The 15290-nt window shown below is 42.1% G+C and overlaps 2 protein-coding genes across 5 annotated transcripts in view; one reads left to right on the top strand and one right to left on the bottom strand.

Annotated features, from left to right (window-relative positions):
* DSC1 (desmocollin 1) overlaps positions 1-11221 on the bottom strand; it is a 360764-nt gene extending 349543 nt beyond the window's left edge. For 2 of the 4 annotated variants that reach the window (XM_030336568.2, XM_032595376.1), the window contains exons 1-2: positions 10656-10886; positions 2580-2674 (exon numbers count right to left, since the gene is read on the bottom strand). In XM_030336568.2, coding sequence (XP_030192428.1) covers positions 2580-2639 — 60 coding nt within the window. In that variant the 5' untranslated portion in view covers positions 2640-2674; positions 10656-10886. Of the gene's footprint in view, positions 1-2579; positions 2675-10655; positions 10887-11159 lie in introns of those variants that run through there. The other 2 variants (XM_030336571.2, XM_030336570.2) reach the window with 2 other exon arrangements.
* A 157-nt stretch (positions 11222-11378) lies between these two features.
* Positions 11379-15290, top strand: part of DSG2 (desmoglein 2) — a 50240-nt gene continuing 46328 nt past the window's right edge. The window contains 1 exon segment of the mRNA XM_030336563.1: positions 11379-11421. Within this exon segment, the coding sequence (XP_030192423.1) occupies positions 11383-11421 (39 nt within the window). The 5' untranslated portion in view covers positions 11379-11382.

The raw sequence follows: 15290 nt of genomic DNA, 5'->3' as shown, positions 1-15290 counted from the left end.
ATTTGAAAACTTTTTGATTTGGTTTATTTTTTAATTGTGTGTTTTAAGTTAGTGGCTAAGAGTTTAAGCTTTGGAGGGGCGCCTGGGTGGCTCAGTTGGTTAAAAGCGTCCGACTTCAGCTCAGGTCATGATCTCACAACTAGTGAGTTTGAGCCCCACGTCGGGCTCTGTGCCAACAGCTCAGAGCCTGGAGCCTGCTTCAGATTCTGTGTCCCTCTCCCACTCTGCCCATCCTCCACTCATGTGCGCGCTCTCACGTGCTCGCTCTCTCTCAAGAATAAATAAACATTAAAAAAATTTTTTTAAAAAGAGTTCAAGCTTTGGAGACAACTCCTTGAGTTCAAATCCCAGCTTCACTGCTTCCTTGGGCAAGTCACTTAACCTCTTTGCACCTCTCTGGACTATTATTATGGAAATAACAGTCCCTACATCATGAGGTTTCTGTAAAGAAGTTACAAGAATGCATTTAGGACATAGTGCTCAGGAAGATTACTATTTTTATTATTTTTATTATTATAATTTAAACCTTCAAAATGAACTCAATTCAAAGTTAGGAGTACTGACGTACAAACTAATGATACCATACAAACTCAAAACATCTGTATCATCTGATCCAAAGCCTTGTTTCACAGATGTTCAAACAGGCTGAAAAGTAACTTGTTTCTCAAAGATAGAGTTGGGAATTGACTAGGTTATTTCTCTTTCTGAGACTTCAAACTGCCACTGTAATAATTCTTTTTCACTAATCTTTTGCCTTAGTCACAAGGCTTGTCCTGCCTAGGCTACTCCACAGTGGAAATTCCTTGGAACACACAAGCAAAGAGAAACAAATTCATTCACATCAAATTGTTATCTCATGTAGCTGAAATGATGAGAATCACCAGATGATTGTGCTTCCGTGGAAAAGGGCAGAATGGAGGGCTTTTTCCCTAAGAGTTCTAATTCCATCATTTCCACCAAGTATAATAGGGCAACTAGGTGGCTTTGGGGCGGGGGAAGTCACTTGAAAATTAACATGAAAGGAACAGTGTTCTTTTTTTTTAATATTTTTTTTTTACATTTATTCATTTTTGAGAGAGAGAGAGACAGAGACAGAGCATGAGTGGGGGGAGGGGCAGAGAGAGAGAGAGGGAGACACAGAATCTGAAGCAGGCTCCAGGCTCAGCTGTCAGCATGGAGCCCGACACGGGGCTCAAACTCACGAACCGTGAGATCATGACCTAAGCTGAAGTCAGACACGTAACCGATTGAGCCACCCAGGCGCCCTGAAAGGAATAGTGTTCTTTTTTTTTTTTTCATTTTTTTAACGTTTATTTATTTTTGAGACAGAGAGAGACACAGCACGAACGGGGTAGGGTCAGAGAGAGAGGGAGACACAGAATCTGAAACAGGCTCCAGGCTCTGAGCTGTCAGCACAGAGCCCAACGCGGGGCTAGAACTCACGGACCGCGAGATCATGACCTGAGCCGAAGTCAGACACATAACCGACTGAGCCACCCAGGTGCCCCAGGAATAGTGTTCTTAATCCAACCTCCAGCAGGATCCATATGGTAGGTAATATCAATAGAATAATAATTACTGCACACACACACGAGACCACACTTTACATTCAGTTTCTATATGAGTTATGGTGCCAAGTTGCTAGCCATGTGAAAAAGAGTTGTGTTTGCAAAAGTTAGCTGACCCAACATAAAATGGAAGAAAATGAAATTTATCTTTCCCTTTACATGTTTCTAAAACATGATATGCCTAAAGTTTTGATAATCACTACCTCCTGCTTCCTTTAAAAAGATGACCATAACTAGTTGATAAGTTTTTAAATTGTTTGATAACTTCATTCATGATGAAGTATAAATCACAGAATCACTTTGTTATTCCTCCTTGGAGTATATATCTTTAATACATAGAATATCTGTTGACTTAGAAAGCAAGCAAAGTGATATTCCATTTTCATTAGGTTATAGATCAGGAGGTGAGACACTTTCCAGTGTCCCTCAAATCATATATCTGGCATCTGTCCATTTAGGACCACAGAGCACACCTAGGAATCAAGTTTCACATTTTGAGCAATTGACTTAATGTATCTGGTCTCTAAGAAATAAAAGTAAATAAAATGTTCTATAGAAGTGCCATCATCTTGTTATGCCTAAAAACCTAGAAGCCATAATCTTCCTCCATTTTTTTTTGTTTTAGATGGTTTATCCATACTTCTGAAGTGAAAATCCAATATAAAAAGAACAATAAAACATGCTCTATAGACTTAAAATCCTAATTATTGAAAATTGCGAAGTGTAGACTCATTCTCCCACAGTGCCACACAATGGAAACTCACAACGGCACTTTTATGACCCATAAAGCAATTCTTTACATCAGCTTTCACTTGGGTTTTACTTTGCTCACCGGTAAGTCTTCCCTGTAATACTACTCTGCTTAATTTGTTGAGTTGTCATCAAATTTGCTGATTACTTCAGATGAATCCTCTAATCCTAAAGTCAAGAAAGAAGTATGATAATACACTCTCCTCCTCTTTCATACCCCTAGAAGAATTAGTCACAAGAAGTCTTTGTTGACTGACTTACCTCTACTGTAGCTGATTCTGCATGAAATGGGTGTGACTGTCCCCAAAGGTATGCCATCATTCAGATATTGTTTCAGTAAAAGTTGAGAGGTCCACCTGAAAAAAAAGATGGCAAGTAAATTAGCAGACAATTGACTAGTCAAATAAGAGGTCTATAATAATGTTCATGATAATCATCATGAATAAAAAAAAAAATCTTTAACTGCAAATGCCCTTAGACAAGTTTCTTTAAAGCCCAATTATCAAGAGCAATTTTTTCTCATTGGCTTCTTTGTATCAACATTTTGCTTAACTGGTTTGCTTAATGATTGAACATATTTCTGTCTAATAAAATCTCTAAGTGGGAACTAGATGGGGGGGGGATGAAATTCAAATTAGGTCCACTGCCAAAGCAAAAACAAAAAGAAAAAAAAAAAGTACAGTTCAAACAAAACAGGCTTAAAAACAAACATTTTCCTAAAATGCTCAGGCACTGGAGACATTTTGAATGTCTTTTCTTATTATCGGTATTGCTTCAACTCTCCAACTCCCTAGGTGTGTATAAATGTAACTGAATTAATGAAATTAGTATTTGTCATGTTAACAGATTTCCAATTACTTATGCCACAAAAGTAACTATGCAGAAATAATCTGCCATTCATAATATCTAATTTGGGATTCAAGAATAACAGCATTATAACTTTAAATCAGCACAGCTCATGTAAATGTGTCCTCCTAGTGGTTCCTGATATTGTTCTTCCACATGACATGTGTGACAGACGGCATTTGGAAGCTCATACCCGTCTCTGGACAAGATCACCTTGAGGCTGCGCTGGCCTTCCCAACTGGAATCAAGCCTCTTTCTCCACCTGAGGTGGATGTCAAAATGGAAGTAAGTAACATCGTTACTGAATAACTTTAAATGTGCTCTAATAATTTTAACAAGTCATTTACAAATTACGGAACTTGGTTATTAACAAATTACTACATCGACTGATATGGTACTGAAATAAAAAGCCACCACCACCAAGATTAGTTCTGAAAGTAAATCAAAATGAGTAATTTAATTTTGTCAAATCCTTTTCTTTAAAATCAAAATTGTTGGGATGCCTGGGTGGCTCAGTCAGTTAAGCGTCCAACTTTGGCTCAGGACATGACCTCACGGTTCATGAGTTCAAGCCCCGTGTCGGGGTCAGTGCTGACAGTTCAGAGCCTGGAGCCTGCTTCGGATCCTGTGTCTCCCTCTCTCTCTGTCCATCACCCGCTCACACTCTCTCTGTCTCTCAAAAATAAATTTTTTTTAACGTTTATTTATTATTGAGAGACAGAGAGACACAGCATGAGCAGGAGAGGGTTAGAGAGAGGGGAGACACAATCTGAAGTAGGCTCCAGGCTCTGAGCTGTCAGCACAGAGCCTGATGCGGGGCTCGAACTCACAAACTGTGAGATCGTGACCTGAGCCAAAGTCGGTCGCCTAACCAACTGAGCCACCCAGGCGCCCCAAAAATAAATAAACTCAAAAAAAATTAACAATTCTAATTTTTTTAAAGTTTATTTATTTTGCGAGAGACAGAGAGTGAGCATGAGTAGGGGTGGAGTAGAAAGAGAGGGAGAGAGAGAGAATCCCAAGCATGCTCCGCACTGTCAGCGCAGAACCTGACTTGGGACTTGAACTCACAAACCGTGAGATCATGACCTGAGCTGAAACCAAGAGGCAGACGCTTAACCAACTGAGCCACTCAGGCGCTCCAAAATTGTTCATTATTTTTGAGATTCTCCTCCTCTCTACTAAAGTATTTATAATTATCATTCTGGATTATTTGGGAAAGATCTTTAAAGCCAATGTTTTACTACTAAGTTTGCTCTCCAAAGTTACTGAATCTCTTCTGTTTCAAGTTTTTCATACACATAAGAACATCCCTGTCTACGTGCAAATGAATGAAACAATTGCCAAGAAACCAATACTCCTTTCTGTCTTCTGAGAGGTGGGTTCTTTTTTTTTTTTTTTTGTATCTCCCTAAGCTTATTAGTCACATTGAGTCATGGGGATGGTTTCTACCTGACACCCTCAGTAAACACTCCCATGCCTGCGGTAAGCCCTGCAAGTCCTGTCATGCTGGGGATGGATTCCAGCCCAGGGTTGCAGTTAACAACCACTCTCCTCTCTTCCCCAGCCACCGCTATTTCCCTTATCTTTCCAAGAATTCCCACAGGCAAATCCTGGGGTAAAACCAAAGCCAGAAACTTATTCTGAAATTTTTTTCAGAAAATGTAGTCACACAGAGATAAAAATCAACATTCCCAAGCATCACACTCCTGTTAATAAATGCTTCCTTTGTTCACCTCCAGAGGGAAGGAGATTTTCCATATTGTTTATGGTTTTGCACTTTGTCCCCCTTGCAAGGAAGGGAGTCTTAAAGAAGACAGAAATGTTCTCCATTAGTCTCTGAACTTCTTCACTTTCTGCTGTGCAGTCAGCCTTAGCAAGGCCCATCCTTGACAAAATTGTGAGGGAGAGGGATTTTGTCCACAGTGAAGCAGGCTTCCCACCTCAGTTGGCGACATTTACTCACACCCTCCCAGGAACATAATTGTCTCTTGTTCTTTCCCCCTTGACTCTCACTTTAAAGGCACACATGCACACACACACATACACACACACACGCACACACCCTATCCTCCAAAATAACCTTGAGTATCTTCACTTAGTCATTCATTTACACTTTCAACTAATATTTACTGAAGACCTACAAAGGCTTAGGCAATGTTCTAGGTGCTGGATACATAGCAGTTCACAGAGAAAACCCTCATGAAGTTTACATTCTAGTAAATGGCAACAGATAACACATAAATGCACAGTCTTTTAGACTGAGATGTGCCAGGAAGAAAAAGGAAGCAGGGAAGGGGTATGGGGAGCTCTAGGGGCAGAATTATTTGATTTGTAAATGAATGTTCAGAGAAGGCCTCACCAACAAGGTATTATTTGAGGGGGGCAAAAAGTGAAGAGTGAGGGAGTAAACCTTATACATGTCTGGAACAGAACCTTCTAGAAAAAAGGAACGGAGAGTATAAAGTCTTGGAGGTGGAGGAGCCTGGGTGGCTCAGTCGGTTGGGCGTCCAACTTCGGCCCAGGTCATGATCTCACAGTCCGTGGGTTTGAGCCCTGCGTTGGGCTCTGTGCTGACAGCTCAGAGCCTGGAGCCTGCTTTGAATTCTGTGTCTCCCTGTCTCTCTCTGCTCCTTCCCTACTCACACTCTGCCTCTCTCTGTCTCTCAAAAATAAATAAACATTGAAAAAAAAATTAAAAAAAAAAAAAAAGACTTGGAGGTGGAGCATGCCTGGGCAACCTGTGATACCTGCTGTGATGTAAATGACTGATAAGAGATTGACATGCCACCCTCCCAGTACTCCGCCTGTAACAGTCGAGGGACCCTCCAGTTAAAGGATTTCAGACATTAGTCAATGGGAGGGAGGAGCATCTGATGGGACACCAAAGACTTGCTGAGGTTTCCTAGACAACTTGAGCTGCTGTTTTGTGCACACTGCCATCCAGCATTATTATAGTCCTATCACATTTTAAAACTAGTGTGATTCATTTCAAAAAAAAAAAATCTCTTAAGATATCATCAGTACTCTACTGAGACCCAAGCAGAGATAATTTGGGGGATTTTCTGCCAGGCCAAATACTATTTTGCAATTGTAGCATCCCCCACTAATTCTCCTCTGCCCTGTGAACAACGTTAACAATCTCCTTCAGCCATTTGGCTGAGGGGCTTTGCAGCCAAGCGGCCAGTTCTCCTATATTGACTCACAAGGAGGAGCCTGTGGGGAAAAGCTCAGTTAGCACTGTGACTCATGCGCAGGCCTCTCTCGCTCATAAGGGTGTTGTCTGCAGCTATACTCTCGGGCTGACTACTGCTGCCCCACAGTGTGGTGACTGTTCATTAAGACATGCTGGCTCCTCTGAGCTAGACCACAGGGCTTGCAGGCTGCTAGACTTTGATTATTACTCTGTAAGTTCTAGCTCAGAAAGGCCATAAAGCTTTTTTCACCCTGTTATTAGAGGCCAGCCCCCACCCCAAGTAGGCCAGTTCTCCTCTCTCACTGCCCAACGTGGATGTGGCTCGTGATCCTTCAAACTGGAAAGTCCATGAAAATCTCAACATCCTGACTCTCTAGTGTCTGTGATGTCACTCATGGTTTGGCTTTTCTGGAAAATGACCATGGCTCCTTCCCCAGGATTAAGGGGAAAGACGATCCTCTCGCATTTCCCCATACGGAAAGTAATACCCTGTCTTCTCAACTGGCCCCTGAGCTCCTCCAACTTCACCCCGTGCCTCCCCTCCTGCCACACTCAATTCCATGTATATACTGACACTCACACCTCTTAACTATTAGCCAGGCCACTCTGCAACCCTAACTCACATCACCCTCTGCTATCCTTCCCCTGTTCTTGAGCTGCAGTGTGGTTGGGGAAAACACACATACACAAAAATAACACGTATGTGTGTGTGCCTGCAGTGTATGCATGTACACGACACACATACACAATCCCAGACCAACATTTTCTGACTAGATCCACCATTAATTCATCTACAGTAGATATTTCAAACACCTTCCCTTATAATACTGTTTATTTATCATTCGTTCCTTCCAGCACATGAGCTTAGTTCAACAAATCAAATATTTGCTGGATACGAGAGGCTGGCCCCCCTATGAATATGATATGGGCTCTGCTTTCTAAGTACTAACAACCTTGAGAAAGCAAAATGGGTGGAGTAGCAGACACAGATGAAATCACCATTAGCCACAATGTGATTGCTGCTACAAAGGTTGTATGAATCATTCTAAATGGAACCACAGAGAATAAAGGGAAAGGTAACTAATTAGAGATGGAGAGTATGGAAAAAGGAGAATTGAGACTGACTCTCGGGTTCTTGGCTTGGGTGACCAATTGACAAGGCATGTGAGAGGCATATGAGGAAGTTGTAAGCTTGAATTAAAGGGATTGAAGAAATCTTTTTTTGTCAGTATGTTAGTTTGACATCCCTACAAAATTATTATGGTACTTTGAGGTCCCCACGAAATATCCAAATGATAACATTCCCATGTTTGAAGCTTAGGAAAGAGAGCTGTAATGGGTTTGCACAAGGAGTGTGCCTACAGAATCACAGTACCAATTAAGAAAAACAGAAGCAAAGGAAAAAAACTCAAAAGGCATAAGCATTTAACAGGTAGGCAGACAGTAAGAAATAGAGAAAGAAAGAAAATTAGGTTACTGTTTCTGCCTCATAAATCTATCTGCAATTGTGTTTTCCTTGTCATTTCAAACTACTTGTTAGATTTTTCTAATTAGATATTGCTGTAACTATCTCAGTACAATTTTCACTGAAAAAAAACAGAAGCTTTTACTTCTGACTTTCTTTTTGTGTTAATGTGAGTAAAATAATGCTTTCTTCACAGAAATCTGAAGCCCTTGACTCTCCACCAACAAGCACTCAACTCTGTTTGAGTTTCTCTGTCCTGGCAGGGTCAATGTGTCCTTCACAATTATTCATCCTTTATGAATCTGCTCAGCACATCACCCCTACAGTCCCCACCTAAAGCATTCTCTGATATCATGGCACTCAGTGAGAATTAGGGATTCTCTTCCCTAGGTTTGCTTTATACCCTGCATATAGTTCTACCACTGCATTTATAATAGTTTATAAGTTCTGTAGTTACATTATTTCCTAAGTACCTATTTTTGTTTCTTTGGATGAGGAAATACTTATTTATCTTTGCACTCCCAATAAAATGCAAATGAAATGTTTGTTGAACAGGGACAAACTAAATGTTGAATAAATGAAGGAATAAATGAGCGGAGCTAAGCCAGAAAACAGATTCCTTCTTTTACTGCCTTTTCCACATTAGGTAGAGGCATTTCACATTTTTTCTTGTATCTACATAGCTTTTATCTATAGACGCTCTATAAGTAAGCCTCCTGACCATAATGACCATTTTCTATGTTGTAACGGCCACATATTATGATTTGGAAATCAGAAATCACCCAATTTAGCTCTCATCTCTTTGACATTAATTCTGATACATATGCTCGTTGGGATTTTTAATGGATTTAAAGGGTCAGTTATCTATCAAACTATTTGCCAAGAACTGTCAACGTATAAAGTGTTCTTTGATGCTGAGAATGTGTTGGGGGTAAAGAGGTGGTGATAGTAGGAAAATGAGATGTTAATTTTTGTTTTTACAAAATTTTTGTGTTTGAGATAATATTAAGAGATGATTCTAATAAACTAATCACTTAAAGCTTGTTCTTCTCTGTGTGTATGTGTGAAGCAAAGTATTCTGGGAAACACAATTCAGGTAGATATTTTGAATATATCTAGATATAAGAGCTAATTATTTGCACAAAGTATAATTTGAACTGATGCATTATAAGTACATGTTTTAAGAAAAGTACATTTAATGTTCAACTAATTTAGGGGAAAATAAAAACCCCATAAGTTAAGTCATTGACATCTTGTTAACACTCAATTTATTATAAAGCAATCAAGAGCTTTGTTAGTAATGGTATTTTTTCCTGTGTACAGAGATTTATGAAATAGATTTACTATCATGCCAGGAAAAAGAAGTCAGGAGCTAGAGAAGTGTTTCATCTGACTTGAAACAAGTTCCCTCAAGTCACTGAGTCATAAATTTCAGAACTTTTAAAGGGGAGCTAATTCGGGAACGACATACTATGGCACTGGATAGTGTATGTGTTGACACTCTCTCAAAGCCTTGGAATAAATGTCTTCTAGAAGAATACAATTCTGAAACTGACTTTGTCAGCCTCGGGGGGAGACCGAACAATCCAACAGAAATACAGTTTGCGGTAGCTATTTCTCATTCTGGAAGCTACAATTATCATCATTACTAAACAGAAAACAAACCCTTGATAATGAGGCATAAATACTTGCCTATAGGACTCAGGTACAAGAGTACTAATTTTAGGTAGGATTGATATATAGTCTTCAAGGATGATCTGTGAAAGTGTTTTGGTAAAGTCTGCCTTATTTATTTAGATTTCCCAGAGTGATGGGGAATGGGAATTATCACCAAGGTGCTACCACCCACGTCTAGCTCAAGACAAAGGAATGGAAACTAGGAGACATACTTCTCTCCTGACTCAACTATGCATCCAATGCTTAAGAGCCTCCCTGGTACTCAGCACTGTTCTAGGCACTGGAAACAGAGTGGAAACTAAGCAGACACTCTTCCTATATACTTAGTCCTCAACTAACTTAATCACTAACACTTAAGTAATAATATGAGAAAAGTCACTCAGCAGTTAAGCCCTAAACAAATAGAGGAGAACGTGGTTTCTCTCCACTCCAAGAGGGAGGGGTGCTTGGCAGCTAGGGAAGAAAGGGACTAAAGAGAAGATGCCAACTTACTGGACCTGAAAAACTGGCAAGATCAGAGCTAGGGAGAGAGGGGTATAAAAAACTGGGAAAGGGACAAGAAAGAGGGCACTTTTGACTACAGAAGGAACTCTGCTATTTTGTTCACAGCGAATGCCAAACTTCTCTTTCTAGTAGGATGTCAACACTTTATACCTTCCTAGGCACTTCCACTACTCCAACATCAATAGTTCACGTTTCGTAGAAGCTTCCTAACCTGGTGCTGATTCTAGTGCCTCCGTTTTTCAAGAAGAGTTCAACTTCACATTTATACCTGCAATAATAATTAGAGTTCTAACAACTACATTTATTGAACCCGATGTACTATAAACACCGTAGAAGGCTTCACATGCATTTTCCGATTTAATCTTCACAACAGCCCTTTGTGCTGGGTGTTGCTAATCCCATCTAACAGATCTGGAACTAAGACACAGAGAAGTTGTCCAGGTCACACCGCTAGGGGAGCAAGGATTCTGACCTCTAGTTATGCTTTGTGTAAGAGATTTTGTAAATCATATCAAAGAGTCCATCTTTTCCTTAACAACCCCTGGAGTTTCCTCCTAGCCGTTTCTGGTTAACAAAGAGTCAAAGAACTGTCCGTTTAGATCATCTGTGATTTTTTTCTGTGTCTCCTTTACCCAGATAAGCTGCAAACCTGCTGGAAGCAATGAAGAGGCCTTGGGGAGAGAGGCAAGAGGCCTTCACAGAGCCAGCCACCTACATCCTGCTCCAGAACCTCCTTTCCCAGAAGGCAGGCCGCAGGCACCCCGGCTGCAGTGGGGACGCGGATGTCCGCAACACTGTCTTCTCCACTCCACCTGAGCTCCTGGCCCGCGCACATTCACAAAGTTCTGGACCCCTGGGCGGCCTCGGGTGGCCGGGCGCGCTCGCCAGGGGTCGGCAGGTCTCGCTCCCAAGAGCCAGCTTTGCCCTGGGGCTGGCGCCAAGCGGCTCACGCTGCTCAGGCCGAGTCCCGCCGGGTGGCCCAGAGCCTCCGTTGTCCCGGCCACTCTCCCGAGAGGAGGGAACGTGAAGGAGAGGACGGCGGGGCGGGGCCTGCCACCCAAAGTCCCCAGCCCAGGGACGTCACGGTCCCAGGTGCGTGTGCGACGAGGGGCGGGAGTCCACCGCGCGCCTCCCTCCTCCGAGGAATCCCCACCTCAGCGCCCACGACTCCGGCGGGCTCCCGGTTCCATTTTTTCACGGCGGCCGCACCTGGCACCGCGCCCCGGGGCAGGGCGGCGCGGCAGTCGCGGAGAACGACTGTCGGAGCGGGGGCTCCGGGGTGGAGCCGGGGTCGCGCCTGCGGGGACGCGGGGGAGCCGGCGGCGCCGAGCGAGACGAGCCGCCCCAGGCGAGGGCGCGGCGGCGGCGCGGGCGCGATGGCGCGGAGCGCGGAGGGCGCCGCGCTGCTTCTTCTGGTGAGTGCGGGTAGCGGGGACGCGGAGCCCCGGGCGAGGGCGAGGGCGCGGGCGGGCAACTTGCCCGCCTCCGCCTGGGCAGAGCCCGGAGCCCGGCGCTCCCTCTTTGTGACCGGAGGGTGGCAAAGGGCCGGGCAAGCTGCGGCGAGCTCGGACCTCGAGGCTTCGGGAAAACCGACCGCGACTCCGCGTTCGTGTGCGGACCTGTCTGAAGTTCTGCTCCACCGGCCGCCACGCTCCGGCCCCAGCGCCTTCCCGGGCTGTGATCTGTGGGTGTAGCGGGCCAGGAGGCGGGAGCGGCTTCCCTGGAGATCGGGGCTTTGTTTGCAGTCTTCTCCCTCCGACGGGCAACATGGAGGCAGGAGCCGGGCCTCCTTCCAGGAGGTTCGCGATGTTCTCCCCGGTCCCCGGGGCTGCCGCCTCGCGTCCGCCTCAGTGAAGCGGCCACACCGGGGAAACACCTGTATTCTTAGACGGCAGCGAAGGGCTACAAATAGGGTTTTCAAAAACCGCATTTTACAATTTAATTTTTGTTTGGTAAAGCCACGGTACCGTTAAAATCACCCACACACAGGTTTAACATCAAGTTCACAAAGTTGGTGTTTTAAAGCAATGTCCTGGTGTTAAAGACAAGAAACATATGTAATGGTAAGATTTTTTTTTTTTCCTTTTTAAAATGTGATAGAAAATCGAAGTGCAGGGCCACAGTCCAACTGACTTTTTGGAAGTTACGAGAGAAAAGGTCTTGAACCACTGGAAAATACTGTTCGGTCTCTAGAGCTCCGTTTCTTATGCTTGGTTTCTATGCTCAGATTGGATTTTAAATATATTTGTTTTCTGTTTGTTAAAGGAATTGCACATGATTAAGAAATGTGCCTGGCTTAGGGGGTTTTGCTAAATGAGATTTGATAAAGTGACAGTTCTCCTAAGTGTGGGTTCATCTTCCTGAGACTTAAAATATTATGTTCAGAGAGATGAGATACAAAATCATACTCAGTTTTCTTATATAATGGTTAACAATTTTTATAAACCACACAAGCTCATTCATTATATTAAAAGATCTAATTTCCAAAAGATTACCTTCTCTCTATTCCAGAATTGCAGTGGGGGAGGGGGAAAATATATATTTATTTTTATATTAATATATTTATATATTGTTAATACTAGTTGATTATATTGATAGGTATTTTTTTCCTGTTTTGTGTGTGTGTGTGTGTGTGTGTGTGTGTATCACAGGGAAAAACACATGACTAATCCAATCTAGGGATTTCAGTGAACCCTCTCTTGGAATTATATGATAATTAAAACCTCTGGAACACCATTTTGTTTTCTCACTCTATTTACCCATTGCGTATTGTCGAAGTCATTGAGGTAATTTTCAGCTGAAGCTCATTTTGTTAATAAAACTTCTCTGCGATAATTTAGGATTTTCTTTTTGGCCTCCAGAATAATAGAGCAACTAATACCCTCATTGTGATACCTCCTGGCTAAGGAGAATACCAAGCTAATATAGCACCTGGCTTACTCTGAGGGTTAAATATTAAATTCCTTTCACGTAGGAAAAGAAATTGCCTTTATCCTCAGATGCTATAACAGGCAGGCCAATTGAAGTACATTTATGAAGAAATAGGTAATAATTTACACATATTTTCTATGTTAGCAATCCAGTATTTTTACTCTCTTAGCCAATAGCTGAGTTCTTTATAAAGGGATTGTAATTAACTGAACTGGAACAGATTTTGGGGTATTCTTTGTATTTTCTATTATACTTTTTGTGATATAAATTTGAGTATGTTTCTTTTTGGTCAGTGAGCAGTGGACAGTTCTGCATTTTGCCCTCCAGGGTGTTTGAAATTGAAAGTGTCCTCTTTAGTAGAACGGAAAGCAATCATCTGCCAACTTCCTCAAGGAGTTCTTGAGGAAATGGGTCTTTCATAGAAGGGAATATAAATTGTATTCTGTATGGGTCAGAGTTCAGTTGCAGTGCTGATAACAATTCATTGTAGCCAGTTAAAGCAAGAAGGGATTTATTTCAGGGCATTAAGTTGATTGCATAAGTATAGGAAGGATTGAGGAAGGGGACTTCATTTTGAGTTGTCAGTAATGACTTCAAAGCCACACAGCCAAACCCAACCACTTAGGGAGCTGGTACCTTTCCTGTGATCAGAAACCAGCACTGCCACCCCCACAGTGTGGAAATTGCCAAGATCTAGATGCTACTTTTGCTGCCAAGTCCAGAGCAGTGCCACATTTACTAGGATGCATGCCAGCTAAATATACCAGGACCCTACCTCTTGACACCCATTTCAGATCTCATGTAAATGAGATTGAACCTAAATCATGTTTAGAACTTCAGCTGCAAGGGAGCCGATGACACGTGGTCGTTAGCTTTCCTCTGCAGTTCAGGGAGACACATCAGAAGGGTGATACTGAGTGGCACCCACACAACTATCACATAGTCATTTGAGGCCAACTCTATCAAAATGGAAAGCAGAAATAATTTTATGAATAAAACCAATCTCTCCTCTTCAAGGGTTTTTGTTTGTTTGTTTGTTTGTTTTGTTTTTTGGTTTTTTTACCTGGGATCCACCAACTACCAAATACTCCAAAGGTGGAATTCACAGGGTCCTTAGACATGGCTGGGAATAAATTACATATCTGTTTTAACTGATCTCTATCTGAATTTAGCATTTTTTTAAAATTATGAGTGTAAGAAAGACACTGCCTTAGAATTAGTGGTACATGGACGTGTGGGTGGCTTAGTCAGTTGGGAGTCCGACTTCAGCTCAGGTCATGATCTCATGGCTTCTGAGTTCGAGCCCCGTATCAGGCTCTGTGCTGACAGCTTAGAGTCTGGAGCTTGCTTCGGATTCTGGGTCTCCCTCTCTCTCTGCCCTCCCCTGCTCATGCTCTGTCTCTCTCTCTTTCAAAAATAAACATTAAAAACCATTTTTTTAATAATCCCTTTGGTTTACAAAAAAAATAATAATAATTAGCAGTACCTGTGTCTTTGTCACAATAGAATTCACAAATATTGTCACATCATACTACAGTTATCTGAAAGTACCCTTTATTCTCATCACTAATAAACTTTCTTTTAGACCTAATTATTAATGTGTTGATAATGCAGTGCATGATATCACTGTACCACAGATTGGTGTTTCTTAAATTTTGACAACTATTTCGATATACGGGATTCATTCATAATCCAATGCTTTTAATTATGTAAATTTAAAAATAGTGTTAGGAGAAAGGGCCATAGACTTCACCAGGCTGCTAAAGAGGGCACTTGGAGAGATTTTCCAGTGGCTGCATCAATTTTGCCTTTGACTAAGTAAGCTTAGTTTTTAAAAATCAAACAACATTTTAAGGATTCCATTATTGCAAATTGTGTTAGGAACAGTTATATTTACTGGTGTATTAGCTTGTTAGGGTTGCTATAACAAAGTACCAAAAATTGGGTGGTTTCAAACAGCAGAAATTTATCTCACAGTTCTAGATGTTACAAGTCCGAAATCAAGGGCTACATTCCCTCTTAAATCTGTAGGTTTCCTTCCTTGTCTTTTCCTGGTGTTTGGTGGTTCGCCCACAATCTCTAGCTTTCCTGGCCTCTTAGATACATCGCTTCTATCCTCCATCTTCACTTAACATCCTTCCTATGTCTTTTCCTATCATCTTACTCTACACACATCTGAGTCTACGTCCAAATTTCCCCTTTTTATAAATACACTGATCGTGTTGGATTAGGGCTCATGCTAGTGACCTCAGCTGGGTTAAATCTGCAAAGACCCTGTTCCAAATAAGGTCACATTCTGAGATATTAGGGGTTAGGACTTCACCATATGTTCTTTTAAGAGATATATAGTTCA

The sequence above is a fragment of the Lynx canadensis genome, chromosome D3 (assembly GCF_007474595.2).
Source record: "Lynx canadensis isolate LIC74 chromosome D3, mLynCan4.pri.v2, whole genome shotgun sequence".
Classification (NCBI taxonomy): Eukaryota; Metazoa; Chordata; class Mammalia; order Carnivora; family Felidae; genus Lynx; species Lynx canadensis.
This window is presented reverse-complemented; position numbering and strand designations above follow the sequence as displayed.